General features: G+C 43.8%; 1 protein-coding gene across 2 annotated transcripts in view; it reads right to left on the bottom strand.

Annotated features, from left to right (window-relative positions):
• The window catches only part of LOC132380265 (protein HID1), a 257,992-nt gene that overhangs the window by 20,876 nt on the left and 212,683 nt on the right, over nt 1-24,433 (bottom strand). For both annotated transcript variants that reach the window (XM_059949013.1, XM_059949014.1), the window contains one exon: nt 17,830-17,921. In XM_059949013.1, the coding sequence (XP_059804996.1) occupies nt 17,830-17,921 (92 nt within the window). The remainder of the gene's footprint in view (nt 1-17,829; nt 17,922-24,433) is intronic.

Genomic DNA, 24,433 nt, shown 5'->3' with positions numbered 1-24,433 from the left:
GTGATATTGGTTTCTTTCAGAAAATTACTGATAATATGGTAACAGAAATAGAAGTTCTCCTGATATGTGGGGGAAGACTTAAATTTATAATTACAACCAAACTTAGACTCTTCCAATAGAAAAATCTATGAAACAAAATCCTTATATAAGAAAGTTAATACACTTTTTGAGGATGTTGGTCTAATTGATATATGGAGGGACCTTTTCCCCAACAGAAAGGATTCTACGCCGAATAAACTGGATGCTAGATTTAAGGACTGGACAGCTAAAGGAATAACAGTTCTTTACAATATAATGAAAGAAGGAACACTGTTCAGTTTTGAAATGCTTAAAGAGAAACACATATTAGAAAAATAAGACTTTTATCTGTATTTACAGATGCGACAATATGTTAATAGGATGGTTAAAAATGTAACCAAGGCAAGTACATGTTTGATAGAGCTATTTAGAAAAGCATATCATTCAGATAACGGTAGTAGAATCATTTCAAGTGTGTATAAGGGTTTGTCAAATCAACAATGGGAGAAGGAAGGAGGGATAATTCTATCTGAGGAAGAATGGACAATAATATGGAATTATCAATGGAAGTGTACCAGTTCACAGAAATGGAGGGAGTCGGATGGAAAAACTTGATAAGATATTTTATTACACCATCTCAGAAATCCCATTATGATAGTAACCTTCCTGTTTGCTGGAGAAATTGTGGAAATCAAAATGCAAACCATCATCATATTTTTTGGGAATGCCCCGTTATCAAAGACTATTGGAGTGGGATACACAGTGCCCTATCTGTAAATGTGAAATACTCTTAGAAAGTAAAACCATATATTTTAGGTACATAACTCAAGAATGGTTGAAAAGAGTTAAATATTTAATGAATATACTGTTGGTGGCTGGTAAAAAGACTCTTACTAGGAAATGGTTATCACAGGAGAGCCCAGCCTTAAATGCATGGATGGAAGTTACAATGGACATTTACAAAATGGAGAAGGTAACAGCATCTGTTAATCATAAATTGGAACAATTTGATTCTGTTATGAATGTGCAGCAACTCTGAGGGGCCGAAGGGTACAAAGTTACCCCCTCCTTTTTGATAATCGCAAGATCGCTATTAATTCAGGTCTAGGACCCAGGAAATAAGAGAGAATCCACAAGGTTTGGAATGTGTCCTGGCCTCAGCGAAACAAAACCATTGATAACAGCTATTGTCTCTTGGAGACGGAATTGTGTATTGAGTACTGTACTATTCATTGAAGCCCTCAGGGGACGACCACAGTGGGCTGGTTGAGGGATTGCATCATCCCAACCTGATTGACATCTGAGACCCCGTGAGTAAGGATAAAAGAGGGTCTGGGGAATAACCCCTTTAGATGCACCAGGAGAAACGCTGGAAATCCAATGACAGCGTTTTATAGCGAAAGCCGGTGGGGCCCGTGTGCGTCCTCCCTTGCCTGGGTTGGCAGGCTCACCACGGAAGAAGGGCTTAGCTAAAGGAGAGGCCACAAGTGAACGGCCACACTAACGAGACTCTGACGAATTGAAATTATAAAAGGAATTGGCAAGTTTCTCAAAATCTCTCTCTCTCTCCAACCACTGCAAGCCCCAGCGGTCCCCAAAGGCTGCAGCCTGCATGAATTGAGTGACTTTTATATTTCCATCGGCTAATACATTATCCCCTAGACAACGATAGAGCCTATTTCTTATTGATTATTATTATACCCGCACTTTTAGATTTAGTATTGATGACGTATATTATCTGTATGTTTGCATTGATATTATTTTTGTGTATTTTTACTAATAAATACTGTTAAAAATTGTATCATCAGGCTTCAACGGACCTCTCTATCTTTGCTGGTAAGTGACCCAGTTATGGGGTTCGTAACAATTCATACCGGGAAAAATGGTTTAACTACATAACACCTCATAGGCCTGATTTTATTCTCACAAATCAATATGTTGTAAAAAAAAAAGATCACTCCCTACTTGTACATAGTTTTCTCCTTTTGCTTGTTCTTTCTTTCCTCTCTTTTCTATAAGTGTATACCTCAGATAAATATTATGTGGAGATTTGTGGCATATATGACTATATGATATATAGGTACAATATCTGAAGTACCTCTTATGGAAATATTTGTGTGATGATGAACTTCAATAAAAAAATTACAAAAAAAAACAAACTTGTTTCCACATTTAGGAGGTTTGGATTAGTACACAGATGGTAGGGGTACAGAGGGCAATGGTCGAATGCATGTCGATGGGAATAGGTCGTTTTAATGGTTCAACACAGACTAGATGGTTGAAGGGCCTGTTTCTGTGCTGTACTTTTCTATGACTCTATAACTGTTTTACGGGAGACTTGACTGTAACAAGGGCAGGGATGGCTGCTGAATATACTGGGATTTCGATGTTTCAAATGGGTAGTTTGTACAGAAAGAGGAGAGTGGAGAGAACAAATGGAATTTCTGTTATAGGATGGAGGGAATTGTGTTGGTGTGTCTGAGACAGCAGCAAATACTCATAAATCACATCTCATTTGCCCAGAGGTGGTGTAAATAGAGGTAGGTAAATGAGGACAGAAAAGAAACAATAGGTCTGGAATAGTGAGATGCAGAGTATTGCAACTGCTAAAAATTCTCAGAACAGGCAGCTTCTACAGACAGAAAAATACTGAGATGACCTTTCACCAGACCTGGTCAGTTTGATCCCAGAAGAAAAGGCTAGTTATCAGAGGTTATTGAATTCATTACTAGGTCCCAAAGGTCACAATGTGCTTGCATGGAGAATAAGATGCTGCCCCTCAAGTTCACTTGAGTGTTGCTGGAACAGAATAGGAGACCAAGATGGGGTAAGGAAAAAAGATTGATGCTGACAGGTAACTGGAAGTCCAGGATCACTTTTACAGATGGAATGCTGGTGTTCTGCTGAGCAGATGTGCAACCTGTGTCAGGATCCTCCTTAGAAGTAGATGACATTTTCAGTATCGAACACTGTCAAACGGAAGCAGCACAGGTAAACTACTGCATCACCTACAAAGCAGTGTTTGGACCCTGAATGGTAGCTGAGAATGTACAAAGCAGTCTCACAGTGCCAGTGAATGAGAGGTAATGAAAATTACAAAGCACAATTCTTTGAATGTGGAGTCTGGTGGGATGGAGAGCAAGGCCACAGGAATCCTATCCTTACTCTGGCTTGGTGGAGGAGGCTAGAACAGAAGTACAGGAAATGAAGCAGATGTCTTAGAAAAAGGGAGGAAAAGGGGCTTTGTGACAGGATGTGGGGGGGGGGGTGTGGAAAGAGTTGCACTATTGCACTACAGGGACAGTATCACAACTGCACTTCAGAGTGGACATAACAGACAGCTCATGCACTGAGTCTATATGGGTAGAAATATGAAAGGTGCAATCTGATGGGATTAGACTCCAGACTCCCCAATAGTGACCAGGACATTGAGGAACAGATATGTGGGAAGATTAAGGAGTGGTGAAAAAACAACAGGTTGACATGAAGCAGAACTTGTTAGGTACATTCAAGAGGGTTTCCTAAACTAGTATGTGGATAATCCAACAAAAAGAATGATCATACTGGAGCATGATGGAAATAAGCCTGGTGCAGGTGACTGATCTTTCATTTGGAGAACATTTAGGAAACAGTGAACACAACTCAGGTTTTAAAATGGTGATAAACAAGGATAAATATGGATCTTGAAGGACGTAATAAATTGGGGCAAAAGGCAGATTATGAGAATATTAGGTAGGACTAGCTAAAGTTAATTGAGAACAGCTGTTTTTGAACAAATTGTCATCTGACATGTGGTACTTAAAGACAAAGTAGAGGATAGATGTGTTCCAATAAGAAGAATAAGGATGTCAAGGTAAGGGAAATTGGATGTTGAAAGAAATGGTTCATTTCATAAAGAGGTAAATGGAAGTAAATGCAAAGTTTTAGGAAGCTGAAACCAAATAGGGTCCTTGAGGGTTGTAAAGAAGCTAGTAAAGAACACAAGAGGGGAATTAGGAGAGCCATGAGGGGCTATGAAAAGTACTTGGTAAGTAGGATTAAAGAGAATACCAAGGCAAAAGCAGTGTGCCCTGGAATCTCTAGTTCCCACCCATCAACAGACAACACTCCACTCTTTCACATTTTCCCCACCCCATCATAGACCATATAACCATATAACAATGACATATAAATGACAAAATCGAACCTGTCTCTACCACTCTACTGGAAGCTTGTTCCACATAGCTACCACTCTCTGAGTAAAGAAGCTCCCCCTCGTGTTACTCCTAAACTTTTGCTCCTTAACTCTCAACTCATGTCTTCTTGTTTGAATCTCCCCTACTCTCAATGGAAAAAGCCTATCCACATCAACTCTTATCTATCTCCCTCATAATTTTAAATACCTCTATCAAGTCCCCCTCAACCTTCTACATTCCAAAGAATAAAGACCCAACTTGTTCAACCTTTCTCTGTACATATTCCACCCCGCCTCCCCGCCGTTTAACCACCAATCAGATATCCCCACCCATTTCCCTACCCTTCTCCTCCCTGGTAATTATAATACATCTGTTTTGTCAATTTTCGAGCTGATGGAAGTTCATGAACCTGAAACTTTAACTCTTTCCCTCTCCCATGGGCAGTAATTGACGATTGAATATTTCCAACATTTTCTGTGTTGATTACAAACTTCCAGCATCTGTACTCTTTTTGCTTTGAGATTAGCTGTAACATAAGAGTACAGGATGAATCGCCAAACCAGGGAAGCTATACAAACAATCTTCTAAAAGAACTCAATGAGTTGAGCAGCATCTGTAGAGGGAGAGGAACTGCTGACATTTTCGTGTGCATCAGAAGTCAACTCAAAACCTTGGCAATTCCTCTTCCCCCCACAGATGCCGCTCAACACACTCTTCAACTAACTGGTGGTTGCTCCAGACTCATTCACTTTGTATCTCTCAGGGAGGGTATACCTGAGACAGAGGGAATTCACTGAAGGCTCACCACATCATCTCCTGGGGTTGGCTGATCAAGGATGTCATATGAGGAAAGATTTTATAGTCTGGTCTCTCCTCTCTGTAAGGAGATGTGATTTTATTGAAATACACACAATTAGTTCAGGCTTGGCACTGTAGTTTTACAGAAGGTATTTTCCCTGGATGGGAGATCTGGAAAGAAGAATCACAAGATAAAGGATTGACCACTGAAGACTGAAATAAGAATTGTATTCATCTAGAGAGAGATGCTCAGGAAAAGAGAAATAGTTTTCTTTTATGGACAATAAGGAAATCAAATTATACGGGCTTGTATTGACATACAAGATCAGCCACAATCTTCCAGAACACTGGAGCAAAGATGACCATCCAAATAGCCCAGACCTGCTTCTATTTCTTCTTGAACTGCAGCAGCTTTGCACAAGACTTCTGCCTGAGCCACCTGCACGTGAAATTACTAACCTAATTTTGGCAATACAAAGTACCCTGCAGGTTACCAACATCGTGAAAATGAAGTACTTTGACAAATGTGAATATCAATCACACAAGGTAATGAGAAGAACACTGCAGAGAAATGGAACAAGAACCTTGTGTGTGAGACACAGGGAATACTGATGCTGGGACCCAGAGCAACAATCTACTGAAAGAACTCAGCAAGTCAGGCAGCAACTGTGAGAGTAAAGAATTGTTGATGTTTCAGGTTGGAATCCTGGCATCAGGACTGAAACTGGAAATGCATAATGGTCAGTATAAAGAGACGATGGGGAGTGGAGAGATAGGAGTCTGAGGAAATTGGTGGACTGAGAAGGTGTATGAAGACAGAAGAGCAGGTGTGCAGTGGGAGATAGTGGCAGGAGAATGATAGATAGAGGCAAACAAAAATAGATGAAGATGGGAGGCAGCTGCTGGAAGAAGATGCACAGGAACACTAAGTACTACCAGTTCTGGACTGAGAATGGGAAGATTAGAGGAGAGGTCTACGACAGTTGGAATCAGACCTGGATAGGGTAGTTGAGGGGATCCTGAGTGACTAACTGTTGGATGGAACTGGGGAGAGAATGAAGATGAGTTACTAGGATCTGGGTTGCAATAAAGGACAAAACAAGTAGGACTGATGGAAGCAGCTATGCTTGTTATGTGGAACAGTCCATGCTCCCCAATTTCAGTGATGACTGCATTAATGCTGCTTTAGCACCCATGCTAAGCTCATCAATTTCATCAACTTTGCCTCCAACTTCCACCCTGCTCTTAAACTCATTTCGTCCATTTCTGACACTTCTCTCCCTTTTCTCTGGAGACAAACTGTTTACTGCTATCTTTTATAAACCTATTGACTTCCACGACTATCTTGACCATACCCACCCTGTTTCCAGTAAAAATACCATCCCCTTTTCTCAATTCCTTCAAGTCCACACCTGTTCCCAGGATTTCCAGAAAATTAAAGATATCCTCCTCCTTCAGAGGAGGAGGTTTCCCTTCCTCCACCACACAGATGCTGTCCTCACCTGCATGTCCTCCATTTCCCAGACATCTACCCTCACCCCATCTTCCACCACCTTAACAGGGATAAAACTACTCATCCTAAAAAAAACACACCATGAGCCTCATCCAACACATCATGTTCCGCAACAAACATCATCTTTAACAAACCCATCTTTACTTCCCTCCCACTCTTCATCTTCTTCAGGGATCATTCACTCCGTAATTCCCTTGTCCATTACAGTGCCTATAAAAAGTATTCACCCGCTTTGGAAGTTTTATTGTTTACAGCACTGAATCACTGTGGATTTAATTTGGCTTTTTGTTTGACAGTGATCAACTCTATCTTGTCAAAGTGAAAACAGATCTCTACAAAGTGATCTAAATTAACTACAAATATACAACACAAAATAATTGATTGCATAAGTATTAAGCCCCTTTAAATCAGTATTTAGTAGATGCACTTTTGACAACAATTATGGATAATTATGGTCTTGAGTCTGTGTGGATAAGTCTCCATTAGCTTTGCACAACTGGACACTGCAATTTTTCACCATTCTTCTTCAGAAAACTGCTTACATTCTGTCTGATTGCATGAGGATCATAAGTGAACAGCCCTTTTCAAATTCAGCCACAAAGTTTCAATTGGATTGACGCCTGGACTCAGCCACTCTAAGACATTTACTTTGTTGTTTTTAAGCCATTACCGTGTCACTTTAGCTTGATGCTTGGGGTCATTATCTTGCTGGAAAACAAATCTTCTCCCAAGTCTTAGTTCTCTTGCAGATACATCAGGTTTCCTCCAGAGTTTCCCTGCATCTTGCTGCATTTATTTTACCCTCTACCTTAACAAGCCTTCCAGGGCCTGCTGCAGTGAAGCATCCCCACAGCATGATGCAGCCACCACCGTGCTTCACGGTAGGGATGGTGTGCGGTGTGCTGGCCTTCTCTTTGCCACTCTCCCTTAAAGCTGTCACTAGTGAAGCACCTGGGCAACAGCTGCCATATGCGCAGTCTCTCCCATCTCAACCACTGAAGCTTGTAACTCTTCCAGAGTTGACATAAGTCTCCTGGTAGCCTCCCTCACTACTGCCCTTCTTGCACGGTCACTCGGGTTTTGAGGACGGCCTGCTCTAGGCAGATTTACAACTGTGCCGTATCTTTCCATTTCTTGATTGACTAAACTGTACTCCAATGGATATTTAGTGACTTGGAAATTTTCTTGTATCTTTCTCCTGACTTGTGCTATTCATTAACATTTTAACGGAGTTGCTTGGAGAGTTATTTTGTCTTCGTGGTGACACACAAAATGCTGAAGGAACTCAGCATCCCAGGCAACATCCATGGAAAAGATTACAGTCAATGTTTCAGGCTGAGATACTTCAGCAGGACTGGGGAGAAAAAAGATGGGGAAGAGGGGAGGGAGAAACACAAGGTTATAGGTGAAACCAGGAGGAGGAGGGGTGAAGTAAAGAGCTGGGAAAGGGATACAGGGCTGGAGAAGGGGGAATCTAACAAGAGAGAACAAAAAACCATGGAAGAAAGAAAAGGGGGGAGGAGCACCAGAGGGAGGCGATGGGTGGGCAAGGAGATAAGGTGAGAGAGGGGAAAGGGGAGAAGTTTGAGAAGTTTGAGAAATCGATGTTCATGCCATCAGGTTGGAGGCTACCCAGAGGGAACATAAAGAGTTGCTCCTCCAACTTGAGTGTGGTCTACTACAGGAGGCCATAGATGGACATGCCAGAATAGGAATGGGAAGTGAAGTTAAAATGGGTGGCCACTATGAGATCTTGCTTTTTCTGGCATAGGTGTTTGATGAAGTGGCTCCCAATCTATGTTGGGTCTCACCGATATACAAGAGGCCACATAGGGAGCACCAGGTATAACAGGTGAAGCATCGCCTCACCTGGAAGGACTGTTTGAAGCCTCGAATGGTAGTGAGGGAGAAAGTGTAGGAGCAGGTGTAGCACTTATTCTGCTTGGATGGATAAGTGCCAGGAAGGAGCTCAATGGAAAGGGATGAATGGACAAGGGAGTCACATAGGGACTGATCCCCATGGAAAGCAGAAAGTGGGGTGAAGAGAAAGATGTACTCGATAGTGAGATCTTGTTGGAGATGGCGAAAGTTACAGAGAATTATGTGCTGGAAGGGTGGTAGGTGAGGACAAGGACCCTATCCCTGGTGGGTTGGTGGGAGGATGGGGTGAGGGCAGATGTGCATGAAATACACGAGATGTAGTTGAGGGCATCATTGATGGTGGAGGAAAGGTAGCCCCTTCCTTTAAAGGAGGAGGACACCTTCTTCGTTCTGGAATGAAAATCCTCATCCTGAGAGCAGATGCGGCAGAGATGAAGAAATTGAGAGAAGGGGACGGCATTTTTACAAGTAACAGGGCAGGAATAGTCCAGGATGCTGTGAGAGTCAATGAGTTTGTAATAGACATTAGTGGATAGCTGTCTCCAATGAAAGAGACAGAGATTGTGAAAGGAGAGGGAGGTGTCAGAAAATTTGAGGACAGTGCAGAAATTGGAGGCAAAGTTGATGAAGTCCATAAGCTCAACATGGCTACAGGAAGCCCCACTAATGCGGTTGTCAATGTAGCGTAGAAAAATTGGGGGAGTGACACCAGTGTAGTCTTGGAACATGATTGTTTCACGTAGCCGACAAAAAGTCAGGCATAGCTGGAACCCATGCGGGTGCCCATGGCTACACCTTTCATTTGAAGGAAGTGGGAGGAGCCAAAGGAGAAATTATTAAGAGTGAGGACAAGTTCCATTAGACGGAGGGGTGTGGTGGTGGTGGAGGGGAACTGGTTGGGTCTAGTGTCCAGAAGGAAGTGGAGAATTTTGAGGCCTTCCTGGTGGGGAGATGGAAGTGTACATGGACTGGACATCCATAATGAAAATAAGGTGATGGGGGCCAGGGAACTACAAATCATTGAAAAAATCCAGAGCGTATGAAGTGTCATGGATGTTAGTAGGAAGGGAATGAACCATGGGGGATAAAACAGAGTCAAGGTATACAGATATGGGTTCAGTGGAGCAGGAATAAGCTGAAACAAGCACGTTTGTGGATCTTGGATAGGAGGTAAAAATGGGAGTTTCGGGTCGCGGAAACTATGAGGTTAGTGATGGTGTGGGAGACAATTGCCTGGTTTCCTTAATGGTGTCTGAGAGCTGTCACTGGGCCTCGACGAGGTAGAGGTCAATCCGCCAGACTACTACAACACCCCCACTTATCTCGGGATTTGATGGTGAGGCTATGATTAGTGTGGAGAGAGTGGAGAGCCGAGCGCTTGGAAGGAGCGACATTGGAATTGTTGTTGCCCTGTTGACAGTTAGCAATAAAGGCATCCAGAGCATGGAGGAGGAGTGTTGAAGACAGGAAAAGGGGTCATTGGTGAGGGTGGAGAATCCTTGCCAAAGTAGTAGGATTGGAGGCAGAGGCGGCAGAAGAAGACCTTGGCACCTTGGCGGGAGCAGAACTCACTGAGGTGTGGGTGCAGGGGAATAAAGGTGAGGCCCCTACTGAGGACAGAACACCGTGCCTCAGAGAAGGGAAAGTCAGAGGGAATAGTGAAGACCCAGCATGGATGACAGGGCAAGGGAGGTTTGGGGTGTTCAGGGATGGTGGGGTGAGAGGAAGATGGAGTCTCCGAGGACCCAAGAGCTAGTGGTGGGACCTGAAAGAGAGAGGATTGCAGAATGGTGGTGGGGGAAGGGGAGATGGAAGTTCCAGCAGCTACACATGAAGACCCGGCCTGGAAGCAAGGCTGGAGGTTGCACAGTCGGCACTTGTAATGTGTCCGAGGTTGCTGGAACCTACACTGACACTGGAGGAGTCTGGGTTTTGATTCTGCTCTGGATCTTTAGTGCTGTTGAGGTCTGCAGGAGGGATTGCAGTCTGGAGACGTCCGGACCTGCCAACGTTGGAGACAGCAGATTCTGTGGTCTGTAGACAGACTATCTTCTGATCATTGCAGGGCATGAGGAAGTTAAACAACCGGCTATTAAAAGCTGGCAGAGGATAAAGTAGCGGACAGGTCCATTATAGGCGGCAGAGAGAATTCCAGAGATGTGGAAATGACTGGGATTGGGACACCAGGTACCTCCTTATGGCAGAAAGCGTTGAATGCAGTGGGAAAAGCAGTCAACTTAATGTAAGTTGGCACTTATCCTTGTAAGCGGAACAAGTGCTACACCTGTCCTTGCACTTCCTCCCTCACCACCATTCAGGGCCCCAGACAGTCCTTCCAGGTGAGGCGACACTTCACCTGTCAGTCGGCTGGTGTGGTATACTGCGTCCGGCGCTCCCGGTGTGGCCTTTTATATATTGGTGAGACCTGACGCGGACTGGGAGACCATTTCGCTGAACACCTAGGCTTGGTCCACCAGAGAAAGCATGATCTCCCAGTGGCCACACATTTTAATTCCACGTCCCATTCCCATTCTTATATGTCTCTCCATGGCCTCCTCTATTGTCAAAATTAATCCAAACCCAGGTTGGAGGAACAACACCTTATATACCGGCTGGGTAGCCTCCAACCTGATGGCATGAACATTGCCTTCTCTAACTTCCGTTAATGCCCCTCCTCCCCTTCTTACCCCATCCCTGACATATTTAGTTGTTTGGTTTTTTTCTCTCTCTCTCTGCCCATCACCCTGCCTGTTCTCCATCTCCCTCTGGTGCTCCCCTCCCCCTTTCTTTCTCCCGAGGCCTCCCGTCCCATGATCCTTTCCCTTCTCCAGCTCTGTATCACTTTTGCCAATCACCTTTCCAGCTCTTAGCTTCATCCCACCCCCTTCGGTCTTCTCCTGTCATTTTGCATTTCCCCCTCCCCCCACTACTTTCAAATCTCTTACTATCTTTCCTTTCAGTTAGTCCTGACGAAGGGTCTCGGCCCGAAACATCGACAGTGCGACTCCTTATAGATGCTGCCTGGCCTGCTGTGTTCCACCAGCATTTTGTGTGTGTTGTTTGAATTTCTGGCATCTGCAGATTTCCTCGTGTTTGAACTTAATGTAAGTACCTGGGGCCCTCCAAGGGTTCAAACTGAAAGACTTGAAAACGGATCTGGAAGCCACATGGTATAAGTTGGTGGCGAAGACATATTCCCAGGAAGGATATGTGGTTCTGGTAGCGGGTCTGCGTTAGCACGTGGTCAAAGGAACATAGAAAAGCTACAGCACAATACAGGCCCTTCGGCACACAAGGTTGTGCTGAACATGCCCCTACCCTAGAAATTACTAGGCTTCCCTATAGCCCTCTATTTTTCCAAGTTTCATGTACCTGTCCAAAAGTCTCTTAAAAGACCCGCCTCCACCACCATTGCTGGCAGCCAATTCCAGGCACTCACCACTCTGAGTAAAAAGAACCTGCCCCTGACATCTTCTCTGTACATACTCCCCAGCACCTTGAACCTGTCCTCTTGTGGCAACCATTTAATCCCTGGGGAAAAGCCTCTGACTATCCACACGATAAATGCCTCTCATCATCTTACACACCTCTATCAGGTCACCTTTCATCTTCCATTGCTCCAAGGAGAAAAGGCGAAGTTCACTCAACCTATTCTCATAAGACATGCTCCCCAATCCAGCCAACATCCTTGTAAATCTCCTCTGCACCCTTTCTATAGCTTCCACATCCTTCCTGTAGTGAGGTGACCAGAACTGAGCACAGTACTCCAAGTGAGGTCTGACCAGGGTCCTATGTAGCTGCAACATTATCTCTCTGCTCCTAAATTCCATGATTGATGAAGGCCAATACATCGTACGCCTTCTTAGCCACTGGGTCAACCTGCGCAGCTACTTTGAGCTATGGACTCGGACCCCAAGATCCCTCTGATCCTCCACACTGCCAAGAGTCTTCCCATAATACTATATTCTGCCATCATATTTGACCAACCAAAATGAACCACTTCACACTTATCTGGGTTGTGCTCCATCTGCCACTTCTCAGTGCATTTTTGCATCCTATCAATGTCCCGCTCTAAACTCTGACAGCCCTCCACACTGTTCACAACAATTCCAACCTTAGTGTCATCAGCAAACTTACTAACCTATCCCTCTGCTTCCTCATCCAGGTCATTTCTAAAAATCATGAAGAGTAAGGGTCCCAGATCAGATCCCCGAGGCACACCACTGGTCACCGACTTCCATGCAGAATATGACCCGTCTACAACCACTCTTTGCCTTCTGTGGGCAAGCCGGTTCTGGTTCCACAAAGCAATGTCCCCTTGGATCCCATGCCTCCTTACTTTATCAATAAGCCTTGCATGGGGTACCTTACCAAATGCCTTGTTAAAATCCATATACACTGTATCTACTGCTCTACCTTCATCTATGTGTTTAGTTACATCCTCAAAATAGTCAATCAGGCTAGTAAGGTACGACCTGCCTTTGACAAAGCCATGCTGACTATTCCTAATCATATTATACCTCTCCAAATGTTCATAAATCCTGCCTCTCAGGACCTTCTCCATCAACTTACCAACCACTGAAGTAAGACTCACTGGTCTATAATTTCCTGGGCTATCTCTACTCCCTTTCTTGATTAAAGGAACAACATCTGAACCCAGCAATCCTCCAGAACCTCTGCCGTCCCCATTGTTGATGCAAAGATCATCACCAGAGGCTCAGCAATCTCCTTCCTCACCTCTCACAGTATCCTGGGGTACATCTCAACCAGTCCCAGTGACTTATCCAACTTTGCAAAAGCTCCAGCACATCCTCTTCCTTAATATCTCCATGCTCAAGCTTTTCAGCCCGCTGCAAGACATCACTACAATGATCAAGATCATTTTCCACAGTGTATACTGAAGTAAAGTATTCATTAAGTACCTATGCTATCTCCTCCAGTTCCATACACACTTTCCCACTGTTACATTTGATAGGTCCTATTCTTTCAAGTCTTATCCTCCTGCTCTTCACATACTTGCAGAATGCCTTGGGGTTTTCTTTAATCCTGCCTGCCAAGGCCTTCTCATGGCCCCTCTGGCTCTCCTAATTTCCTTCTTAAGCTCCTTCCTGGTAGCCTTATAATCTTCTAGATCTCTAACATTACCTAGCTCTCGGAACCTTTTATAAGCTTTTCTTTTCTTCTTGACAAGATTTATTACAGCCTTTGTACATCACAGTTCCTGCACCCTACCATAACTTCCCTGTCTCATTGGAATGTATCTATGCAGAACTTCACACAAATATTCCCTGAACATTTGCCACACTTCTTCCATACTTTTCCTTGAGAACACCTGTTTCCAATTTAAGCTTCCAGATTCCTGCCTGATAGCCTCATAATTCCCCTTACTCCAATTAAATGCTTTTCTAACTTATCTGTTTCTATCTCTCTCCAATGCTATGATAAAGGAGATAAAATTATGATTGCTATCTCCAAAATGCTCTCCCACTGAGAGATATGACACCAGTCCAGGTTCTTTTCCCAATACCAAATCAAGTACAGTCTCTCCTCTTGTAGGCTTACCTACATACTGTGTCAAGAAACTTTCCTGAACACACTTAACGAACTCCACCCCATCTAAACCCCTTGCTCTCGGGAGATGCCAATTGTTACTATTGGGTGGCTTATAAAAAACACACAGTAAAGTTATTGACCCCTTCCTGTTCCTAAACTCCACCTACAGAGACTCCATAGACAATCCATCCATGATGTCCACCTTTTCTGCAGCCCTGACACTATCTCTGATCAACAGTGCCATGCCCTCACCTGAGTCGGAGGGCCACAAAGATCACAGAGGGGGATCAGTGAGAGAAAGCAGATTTAAATTTCTTCAGGGTAAGCATCTCTGGAACAGACTTTGCAATGTAATAATCCAATCACAAAAAAGAGAAAATGTTAATGTTAATGTAATGTTAAAATTGTACAAGGCATTGGTAAGGCCAAATTTGGAATATTGTGTACGGTTCTGGTCACCAAATTATAGGAAAGATATCAAGAAATTAGAGAGAGTGCAGAGACGATTTACTAGGATGTTACCTGGGTTTCAGCACTTAAGTTACAGAGAAAGGTTGAACAAGTTAGGTCTCTATTCATTGGAGCGTAGAAGGTTGAGGGGGGATTTGATTGAGGTATTTAAAATTTTGAGAGGGATAGATAGAGTTGACGTGAATAGGCTGTTTCCATTGAGAGTATGGGAGATTCAAACGAGAGGACATGATTTGAGAGTTAGGGGGCAAAAGTTTAAGGGAAACACGAGGGGGTATTTCTTTACTCAGAGAGTGATAGCTGTGTGGAATGAGCTTCCTGTAGAAGTAGTAGAGGCCAGTTCAGTTGTGTCATTTAAGGTAAAATTGGATAGGTATATGGACAGGAAAGGAGTGGAGGGTTATGGGCTGAGTGCGGGTAGGTGGGACCAGGTGAGATTAAGAGTTCGGCATGGACTAGGAGGGCCGAGATGGAACTCAGCATCTTGTGTGTATTGTTTGGATTTCTAGTGTCTGCAGATTTTCTCTTGTTTGTCTTCATGATGTAGTTTTAGTCAGGATACTGACTCACCAGCAGCTGGATCTTCTAGATACAGGTATATTTTTACTACAATCAACTGAAACACCTTGACCGCACACAGGTCTCCATTTAACTAATTATATGACTTCTAAAACCTACTGGCAGCATCAGTGATGATTTGGTGTGTCATATGAAAAGAGGGTGAATACTTATGCAATCAATTATTTTGCATTGTATAATTGTAATTAATTTAAATCACTTTGTAGAGATCTGTTTTCACTTTGACGTCTTTTTGTATTCATCAGTGTTAAAAAAGCCAAATTAAGTCCACTGTGATTTAATGTTGTAAAACAATAAAACATGAGAGGGATGAATACTTTTATAGACACTGTACATCCCTCCTCACTAATCTCCACTTATCCCTGTAAGCAGAAGTACAGGTACTACATCTGTTCATTCATCTCCTGCCTCACTTACATTCAAGGTGCCAAACAGTCCTCACAGGTGAGCCAACATTTTGCCTGCGAATATTTTGGGGTTGTCTATGGTATTCAGTGCTCCCGATGTGGCCTCCGGCATGTGACCACTTTGTTGAGCACTTACGTTCCAACCACAAAAAGCAGGATTTTCATTTTAATTCCAATCTCCATTCCTATTTTGACTTATCAATCTCTACAGCCATGATAGATAGATGGATGGATACTTTATTGATCTCAAGGGAAATTACAGTGTCACAGTTGCATTATAAGTACACAAAAACAAATATTAGAAGAGAAGTAGAAAGAATAAAAATTAAGTTACCACAAACAGTCTAACAGGAGGGGAGGTGGGGGTCATCACTTCCCCAGCTATAGGTTGACTCATTATAGAACCTAATAGCCCAGACTAAGAATGACCTCATACAGCGCTCTTTGGGAAGTGCAGATATCTTAGTCTGTTACTAAAAGTGCTCCTCTGTTCAGCCAAGGTGGCGTGCACAAGGTGAGAAACATTGTCCAGAATTGCCAGGATTTTCTATAGGGTTCTTTATTCTACCACAGCCTCCAGTGTGTTCATTTTAACTTCCATAATAGAGCCTGTCTTTCTAATCAGTTTACTGAGCCTGCTGGCATCACCCGTATTGATTTCTTTGCCTCAGCACACCACCACATAGAAGATTGTACTGGCGACAACAGTCTTGTAGAACATGTGAATGAGAGGCCTGCATACTCCAAAGGACCTCAGGAAATAGAGGCGACTCTGGCTCTCGTACACAGCCTCTGTGTTGGTGCTCCACTCAAGTCTGTCATCTACGTGCACCTCCAGGTACTTGTAGGTCCTCATCACATCCACGTCTTCACCACTAATAGTAAAGGGACCAAGTCTTCCTTAAGTCCATTATCATCTCCTCTGTCCTACTAATGTTGAGCTGCAGATGATTCAACTTGCACCATTTGACAAAGTTCTCCACCAGGGCCCCGTATTCATTCTCCCGTCCTCCCTTTGTACACCCAACTATTGCTGATTCATCAGAGAATTTCTGCAGATGACATGACTCAGTGTTGTATTTAAAGTCAAGCTATACAGGGTAAATACAGTCCTCTGTTGGGCCCCAGTGCTGCTTTATAGCCATGTCTGACTCACAGCTCTGAAGCCCCACATACTGTGGTCTGCCATTTAGGTAATCCATTATCCAGGATACAATGGAAGGGCCATTCCGCATTGAATAGAGCTTTTCCCCAGCAATGAGGGCTGTATGGTATTGAAGGCACTTGAGAAATCAAAAAACACAATCCTCACAGTGCTGCCCTGCTTATCCAGATGGGAGTAGGCTCTGTCCAGCAGGTAGATGACAGCATCATTGACTACAACGTGCTCCTGGTAGGCAAACTGCAGGGGTTTGAGGGCTGATCTGACCAGGGGTCGGTGGTGAGTCAAGTCCAGCTTCTCTAGGGACTTCATGATGAATCCATTCTCAGGTTGACAGAGCAAAACCTTATGTTGTTTGGTTAGTCTCCAAACAGGGTACTAATATCGACTTCCTTAACTCTGATAATTTTTCCCTCTTCTTCAATTCCCCACTTCGGCTCCCCTCTTACTTCTCTTCTCCTCACCTGCTCCTGGGTCCCCTCCTCTTTCCATTTCTCCCATGGTCAACTCTCCTGTTATCAAATTCCTTCTTCACCAGCCCTTTACCTTTTCTAATTAACACTTCCCAATTTCATCTTACTTCACCCTCCTTCAGCTACTTGGCTTCACCTATTACCTATAGCTTGTACTCCTTCTGCTCTTCCCTTCTTATTCTGCCTTTCCAGCCCTGATCAAGGTCTCAATATTGACTGTTTATTCATTTTCATAGACGCCACCTTACCTGCTGAGGTCCTCCAGCGTTCTGAGTGTGTTCTGGATTTCCAGCAAATGCAGAATCCATTGTGTTTAAGACTAGAAGAGGATCAGGAGTAAGAGAGGTATGAAGGAGAAAAGGGGGAAAGAAAACCCACCAGTGGGGAAAGATAAATAATATCAGAAAACTGAATGTTCAGGCCATTGGACTGCAGAGTGTTGAGGATGAAAGTGAGATACTGTTCCTCTCTTGACCCTTGATGTGGACAACACTGAGAATCTGTATGTCATTGTAGGACAAGCAAACCTGGGCCCAGCAGTATCTCAGCTCCTTCTCTCCCTCTCCTGTAATGAACTCCCACTTCCCGGGAGTTAGCTCTCCAACATTTTATCAATGATTGTTGGGGCAGTGACCAAGGTAAGGTAACATGAGCAACACCAGCACTGACAGAAATAACTGATATAACCACTCTAACAAGAACAGACACCTTGCTATTTACTCCCTTCCAGCAGCAAATTTGTGAAAACAACTAAGAAATGCTGGCCTACTCGCTAGAGATGGTCAATGCAAGTGCTTACTTGTCAATGCAGATCTTCTCCACCTGTGGAACCAGAACCTGCAGCAGTCGCATGATGGTTTGTAGAGGGAGTTTAGATTTCCATGATGTTACCTGCAGTTTAAATGTCACACACAGCAAGGGCAGGGTTAGTACCACGCAAAGCCAGTGATGTACAAACAATTCAAAACACAGCAAAACATAAGTAACTATTGGGTAGTCCAATACAATAAACTAATAGGTTTAAACCAATCAGTCAATGTTACAGCCAAATCTAGTGCATTTGTTAGTACTAACATATGGTACTGATAGGGTAGACAGCAACTCACTTTAACCTCTGCTCAGACCCATTGCTGGTGGAAGAAGCCTGCAGCCTAAATAACCCTAAACATGGTTCACTGGCAAGGACACTCCCTCCATTCCAACCTATCGCATCCTCACTCCAAAGCCAGAAAGTGTAAATCAGAGGATTTAAATGATGGTCACTGGGAATCCCCAAGGTCAGAGTCATACAGCACTCAGGCTGTTCAACCTACTACATTCAAGGGCAGATGAGGAGAAGGGGTAAGAAGGGAACCAGAATAGGGAATGGAAAAAGAGAAGGGGGGTGAGGGGAAGAAATTTTCAGTAAGTTAGAGAAATCATTGTTCATACCATCAAGTTGAAGGCTACCCAGATTGAATACAAATGATGAGTGGCCTCTTCATGCAAGAAGAGGAGGACATGGACTAAATTGCTGGAATGAGAATTCGAAGTAGAATTAAAATAGGTGGCCATTAGGAAAATCCGTCTTGGTTCTCATCACTGTGACCACACACGTACAGTGCCTTTTAAAAGTATTTGGCTCTCAACCCTTTGTTAACATAAATGAGTATTACAACCAGAGATTTTGATCAATTTAACTGAGAATTTTTATTTGTGAATCACAAGCTCCTATTTTTTTCTCAAAGCTGAGTCCAAAAAAACCCGGGAAAATTGTAAAGCAATTGTAAAACTAAAACTTCAAAAGCTGATTTGTCAGCTGTTCAAAAGTATTCACCCCCCCTCCACACCTTTGCTCAATACTTAGCTGAATCACCACTCACAGCTATTACAATAATCTTTTTAGATCAACACGTACAACAAGCTGGAGGAACTCAGCAGGTAGGGCAGCATCCGTGGAAACGAGCAGTCAACGTTTCGGATCGAAACCCTTCGTCAGGACCGAATAGGGATGGGGCAGGGGCCCTATAAAGAAGGTGGGGGGAGGGTGGGAAGGAGAAAGCTGGTAGGTGCCAGGTAAAAAACCAATAAGAGGAAAGATCAAGGGGTGAGGGAGGGAAGCAGGGAGGGAATAGGCAGGAAGGGTGAAGAAGGAATGTAAGGGAAAGCACTATGGGTAGTAGGAGGAGGCGGAATCATGAGAGAGGTGATAGGCAGCTGGAGGAGGAGGCAGAGTAAAACTGGGATGGGGGAAGGGAGAGGGAGAGAATTACTGGAAGTTGGAGAATTCAGTGTTCATGCCAAGGGGCTGGAGACTACCCAGACCGTATATGAGGTGTTGCTCCTCCAAACTGAGTTTGGACTCATCATGGCAGTAGAGGTCATGTATGAACATATCCGAATGGGAATGTGAAGCAGAATTGAAGTGGGTAGCAACCGGGAGATCCTGTCTGTAGTGGCGGACAGAGCGGAGGTGCTCGACGAAGCGGTCCCCAATCTGCGTCGGGTTTCGCCGCACCGGGAGCACTGAATGCAATAGATTACCCCAACAGACTCACAAGTGAAGTGTTGCCTTACCTGGAAGGACTGTTTGGGGCCCTGAATGGTGGCAAGAGAGGAGGTATAGGGACAGGTGTAGCACTTACGCTTGCAGGGATAAGTGCCAGGTGGGAGATTGGTTGGGAGGGGTGGGTGGACCAGGGAGCCACGGAGGGAATGATCCCTGCAGAAAACAGAGAGAGGTAGAGAGGGAAAGATCTGCTTAGTGGTGGGGTCCTGTTGAAGGTGGCAGAAGTAGTGGAAGATAATATGCTGGATCCGGAGGTTGGTGGGGTGGTAGGTGAGGTCAAGAGGAACTCGGTCCCTGTTGTGGTGATGGGAGGATGGGCATCATTGATGACGGCAGAAGGGAAACCATGATCCTTAAAGAAAGAGGACATTTGAGATGTCCTGGAACGGAAAGCCTCATCCTGGGAGCAGAGATGGCGGAGATGGAAGAACTGGGAATAGGGAATAGCATTTTCACATTTGGCAGGGTGGGAAGAAGTATGGCTGAGGTAGTTATGAGAATCAGTGGGTTTATAGAAGATGTCTGTGGACAGTCTATCTCCAGAGATGGAGATCGAGAGATCGAGAACAGGGAGCGAAGTGTCTGAGATAGACCAAGTAAATTTGAGGGCTGTGTGGAAGTTAGATGCAAAGTTGATGAAATTGACGAGCTCAGCCTGGGTGCAGGAAGCAGCACCAATGTTGTCGTCAATGTAGCGAAGGAAAAATTGAGGAGCAGTACCAGTATAGATTTGGAGCATAGACTGTTCCACATAACCAACGAAGAGGCAGGCATAGCTGGGGCAAGTGCCCATAGCTTTACCCTTGGTCTGAAGGAAGTGGGAAGAGCCAAAAGAGAAGTTATTAAGTGTGAGTACCAGTTCCGCCAACCAGAGGAATGTGGTGGTGTCGGAGAACTGGAGAGGTCTATTGTCAAGAAAGTAGTGGAGGGCTTTGCGGCCTTCTGGATGGGGAATGGAAGTGTAAAAGGTTTGGACATCCACAGTGAAAATGAAGTAGTCGGGACCGGGGAACTGGAAGTTATTGAAGAGGTGGAGGGCATGGGATGTATCCCGGGTGTAGGTAGTGAGGAACTGAACTATGGGTGACAAAATGGAGTCCAGGTAGGCAGATACAAGTTCGGTGGGCAGGAGCAGGCCGAAACTATGGGCCTACCAGGACAGTCAGGCTTGTGGATCTTGGGGAGGAGGTAAAACCAAGCAGTGTGAGGTGTGGGAATTATGAGTATTTTGGCTGAGGATAGAAGGCCTCCGGAGTTGATAAGGGCAGTGATGGTACAGGAGACAATGGTTTGATGTTTTTTGGTGGGGTCCTGTTCCAGGGGTAAGTAAGAGGAGGTGTCAGAGAGCTGCCGTTTGGCCTCAGTGAGGTAGAGGTCCGTCTGCCAGACTACTACAGCACCACCTTTGTCTGCGGGTTTGATGGTGAGGTTAGGATTAGTGCGGAGGGAATGGAGGGCAGTGTGTTCAGAGGGAGTGAGGTTGGAACCGGAGAAAGAAGTGGTGAAGTTGAGACAGTTGATGTCTCGGCGACAGTTGGAGATGAAAAGATCGAGTGCAGGTAGAAGGCCCAGTGGGGGTGTCCAGGAGGAGGAGAAGTGTTGAAGATGGGAGAAGGGGAGAATGGAGTCCAGGTAGGCAGTCTTTTTAGTTAAGTCTCTATTAGCTTTCCATAATGTGAAGGAGGAAGGTTTGCCCATTTCTACTTGCAAAATTACTCAAGCTGTGCCAGGTTATTTGGGGAGCGGCGGTGGAGAGCAATCTTAAAGTCTTGCCTGAGATGTTCGATCAGTTCAAGATCAGGGCTTTGACTGGGCCACTCAAATATGTGAATTTACTTCATTTGAAGCCACTCCATAATTGTGCTAGCTGTGTGTTTTGGGTCATTGATCCTGCTGAAAGATGGACTTCCTCCCCAGTTAAAGATTTCTGGCAGAGGCTAGGAGGTTTTTATCCAGGATCTCTCTGTATTTAGCAGCACTCATCTTCCCATCAATCCTAAGCAGATTTCCGATCCCAGCTGCTGTAAAGCATCCCCAGAGCATGATGCTACCTACACCACCATGATGCAACCTTTACAGTAGGGTTGGTGTTACCTAGCAAATATGCACTATTAGATTTCACAGTATTAGTAAATCCACATCATTGAGTGGCCCAGTCAAAGCCCACTTAAGGATGAGGTAAAAAGTTCCACTTTAGTTTCCTCTGACCATCAGACCTTCTTCCACATCTTTACAGTATCTTCTAAGTGATGCTTTGCTAAGTCTTTATTGGCAAGGTTATGCTTTTTCTCAAGATCAGGTTTCTTACTTGCTACTTTTCCATTAACATCTTTTTTGTGCAAGGCATTAGAGATTATGGAGCCATGAACTTCATCTCTAGTTGCAGCCACTGACTTCAGCAGCTCAGTCAGAGTGACCGTTAGTGTCACAGTAGCCTTTTTAACAACTGCCAACCTTCTCTGGTGGCTACGTTTAGAGGAGTGGCCTGACCTAGGCAGGATTGTGTGGTTTCATATTTTTTGAAAAACTTTTTCATGTTGGACTATACTGAGCTCTGAGGTATGTTCAGTATTTTTGAGATGGTCTTGCACCCTTCCCCAGATTTGTGTTTCTCTATGATCAGTTCCCTGACTTGTCTTGAATGTACTTTTGTCTTCATTTTGGTTTGGTCTGTTGAAAATCTACTATACTGTTGGACCTTACAGAGAATGGGGGCATTTATTCAGGTTATCCTTCAATTTTCTATATCAAAAAAGTTGCATGAATTGGTAAGGTAATATGAAGTATTGCATATGAGGAAAGTTAGTGAAATTACAGTGCTATAAAAAGTATTCACCCCCTTGGAGGTTTTCATGTTTTACTGTTTTACAACATTGAATCACCATAGATTTAACTTGGCTTTTTTGACACTGATCAATAGAAAAAGACTCCATGTCAAAGTGAAAACAGACCTCTAAAAAGTGATCTAAATTAATTAAAAATACAAAACAAAATAATTCATTGCATAAGTATTCACCCCCTTCAAATCAGTATTTATTAGATGTATCTTTAGCAGCAATTGCAGCCTTGAGTCTGTGTGGATAGGTCTATCAGTTTTGCAGAAGTGGACATTGCAATTTTCCCCCCATTCTTCTTTACAAAAATGCTCAAGTTTTGTCAGATTGCATGGGGATCATGAGTGAACAGCCCTTTTCAAGTCCAATCACAAATTCTCAATTGGATTGAGATCTAAACTCTGACTTAGCCACTCCAGGACATTAACTTTGTTGTTTTTAAGAAATTCCTACGTAGCTTTGGCTTTATGCAAAGGGTCAGGATTTCCCTGAATTTTGCTGCATTCATTTTCCCCTCTACCTTCACAAGCCTTCTAGAGCCTGCTGCAGTGAAGCATCCCCACAGCACGATGCAGCCTCCACCGTGCTTCACAGTAGGGATGGTGTGTTTTTAATAATGTGCGGTGGTTGGCTTATGCCAAACATAACGTTTAGTCTGATGGCCAAAAGGCTCAATTTTGGTTTCATCAGACCATAGAACCTTCTTCCAGCTGACTTCAGAGACTTCTGGCAAACTCTAGTGGAAATTTCATGTGTGTCTTTTTTCAACAGTGGTCTTCTCTTTGACACTCTCCCATAAATCTGCAACTGGTGAAGCACCTAGCCAACAATTGTTGTATGCAGAGTCTCTCCCATTTTAACCACTGAAGCTTGTAACTCTTCCAGAGTTGTCATCAGTCTCTTTCTGGCTTCCCTCACTAGTCTTCCTCTTGCACGGCCTGCTCTAGGCAGATTTACAGCTGTGTCATATTTTTTTCATTTCTTGATGATAGCCTTAACTGCACTCCAAAGGATATTCAAGGTCTTGGACATTTTCTTATATCCATCTCCTGACTTGTGCTTTCCAATAACATTTTTGTAGAGTTACTTGGAGTACTACTTTGTCTTTATGGTTCAGTTTTTGCCAGGATACTGACTCAACAGCAGTTGGACCTTCTAGATTCAGGTGTATTTTTACTACAATCAATTGAAGCACCTTGACTGCACTTTAGGTCTCCAAAAACAGATCTTTATTTAACTAATTATGTGACTTCTAACACCAATTGGCTGCACCACTGATAATTTGGTGTGTCATATTAAAAAGGGGGTGAATACTTATGCAATCAATTACTTTGTGTTTTATATTTATAATTAACAGATCACTTTGCAGAGATCTGTTTTCACTTTGAACAAGAGTCTTTTTTTTTGTTGATCAGAAAAGGCCAAATTAAATTCACTGTGATTTAATGTTGTAAAGCAATAAAACATGAAAACTTCAAGGGGGATGAATACTTTTTATAGGCACTATATTACAGCTGACTAAAATGCTTGAGTGCAGAGTCATTAAGAAAGAGGATGTGCTAGAGCTTTGGAAAAGGATTAAGTCAGTTAAGTCACCAGCACTGTACGAGATATACCCCAGGCTACTGTAGGAAGGGACAGAGGAGATTGCAGAGCCTCTGGTGATGGTTTTTGCATCATCAATAGGGACGGGTGAAGTACTAGAGAATTTGAGGGTCGTAAATGTTGTTCCCTTATTCAAGAAAGGGAGTAGAGATAACTCAGGAAATTATAGAGCAGGTGAGACTGACTTCAGTGGTGGGCAAGTTGTTGGAGAAGATCCTGAAAGGCAAGATTTATAAGCATTTGGAGAGACATAAGCTGATTAGCGATAGTCAGCATAGCTTTATTAAGGGGGGAGGGGGAGACCACCCCAAGGGTAAACAACCCAGCTCTTGGCATGTTTCAGTATATCTCCTTCAGCACTGGATCAGATCTGTGCCCTGAATACTTGGCTGTCAGTGATGCTTCAACAGGCTGTT

The sequence above is a fragment of the Hypanus sabinus genome, chromosome 23 (assembly GCF_030144855.1).
Source record: "Hypanus sabinus isolate sHypSab1 chromosome 23, sHypSab1.hap1, whole genome shotgun sequence".
NCBI lineage: Eukaryota > Metazoa > Chordata > Chondrichthyes > Myliobatiformes > Dasyatidae > Hypanus > Hypanus sabinus.
This window is presented reverse-complemented; position numbering and strand designations above follow the sequence as displayed.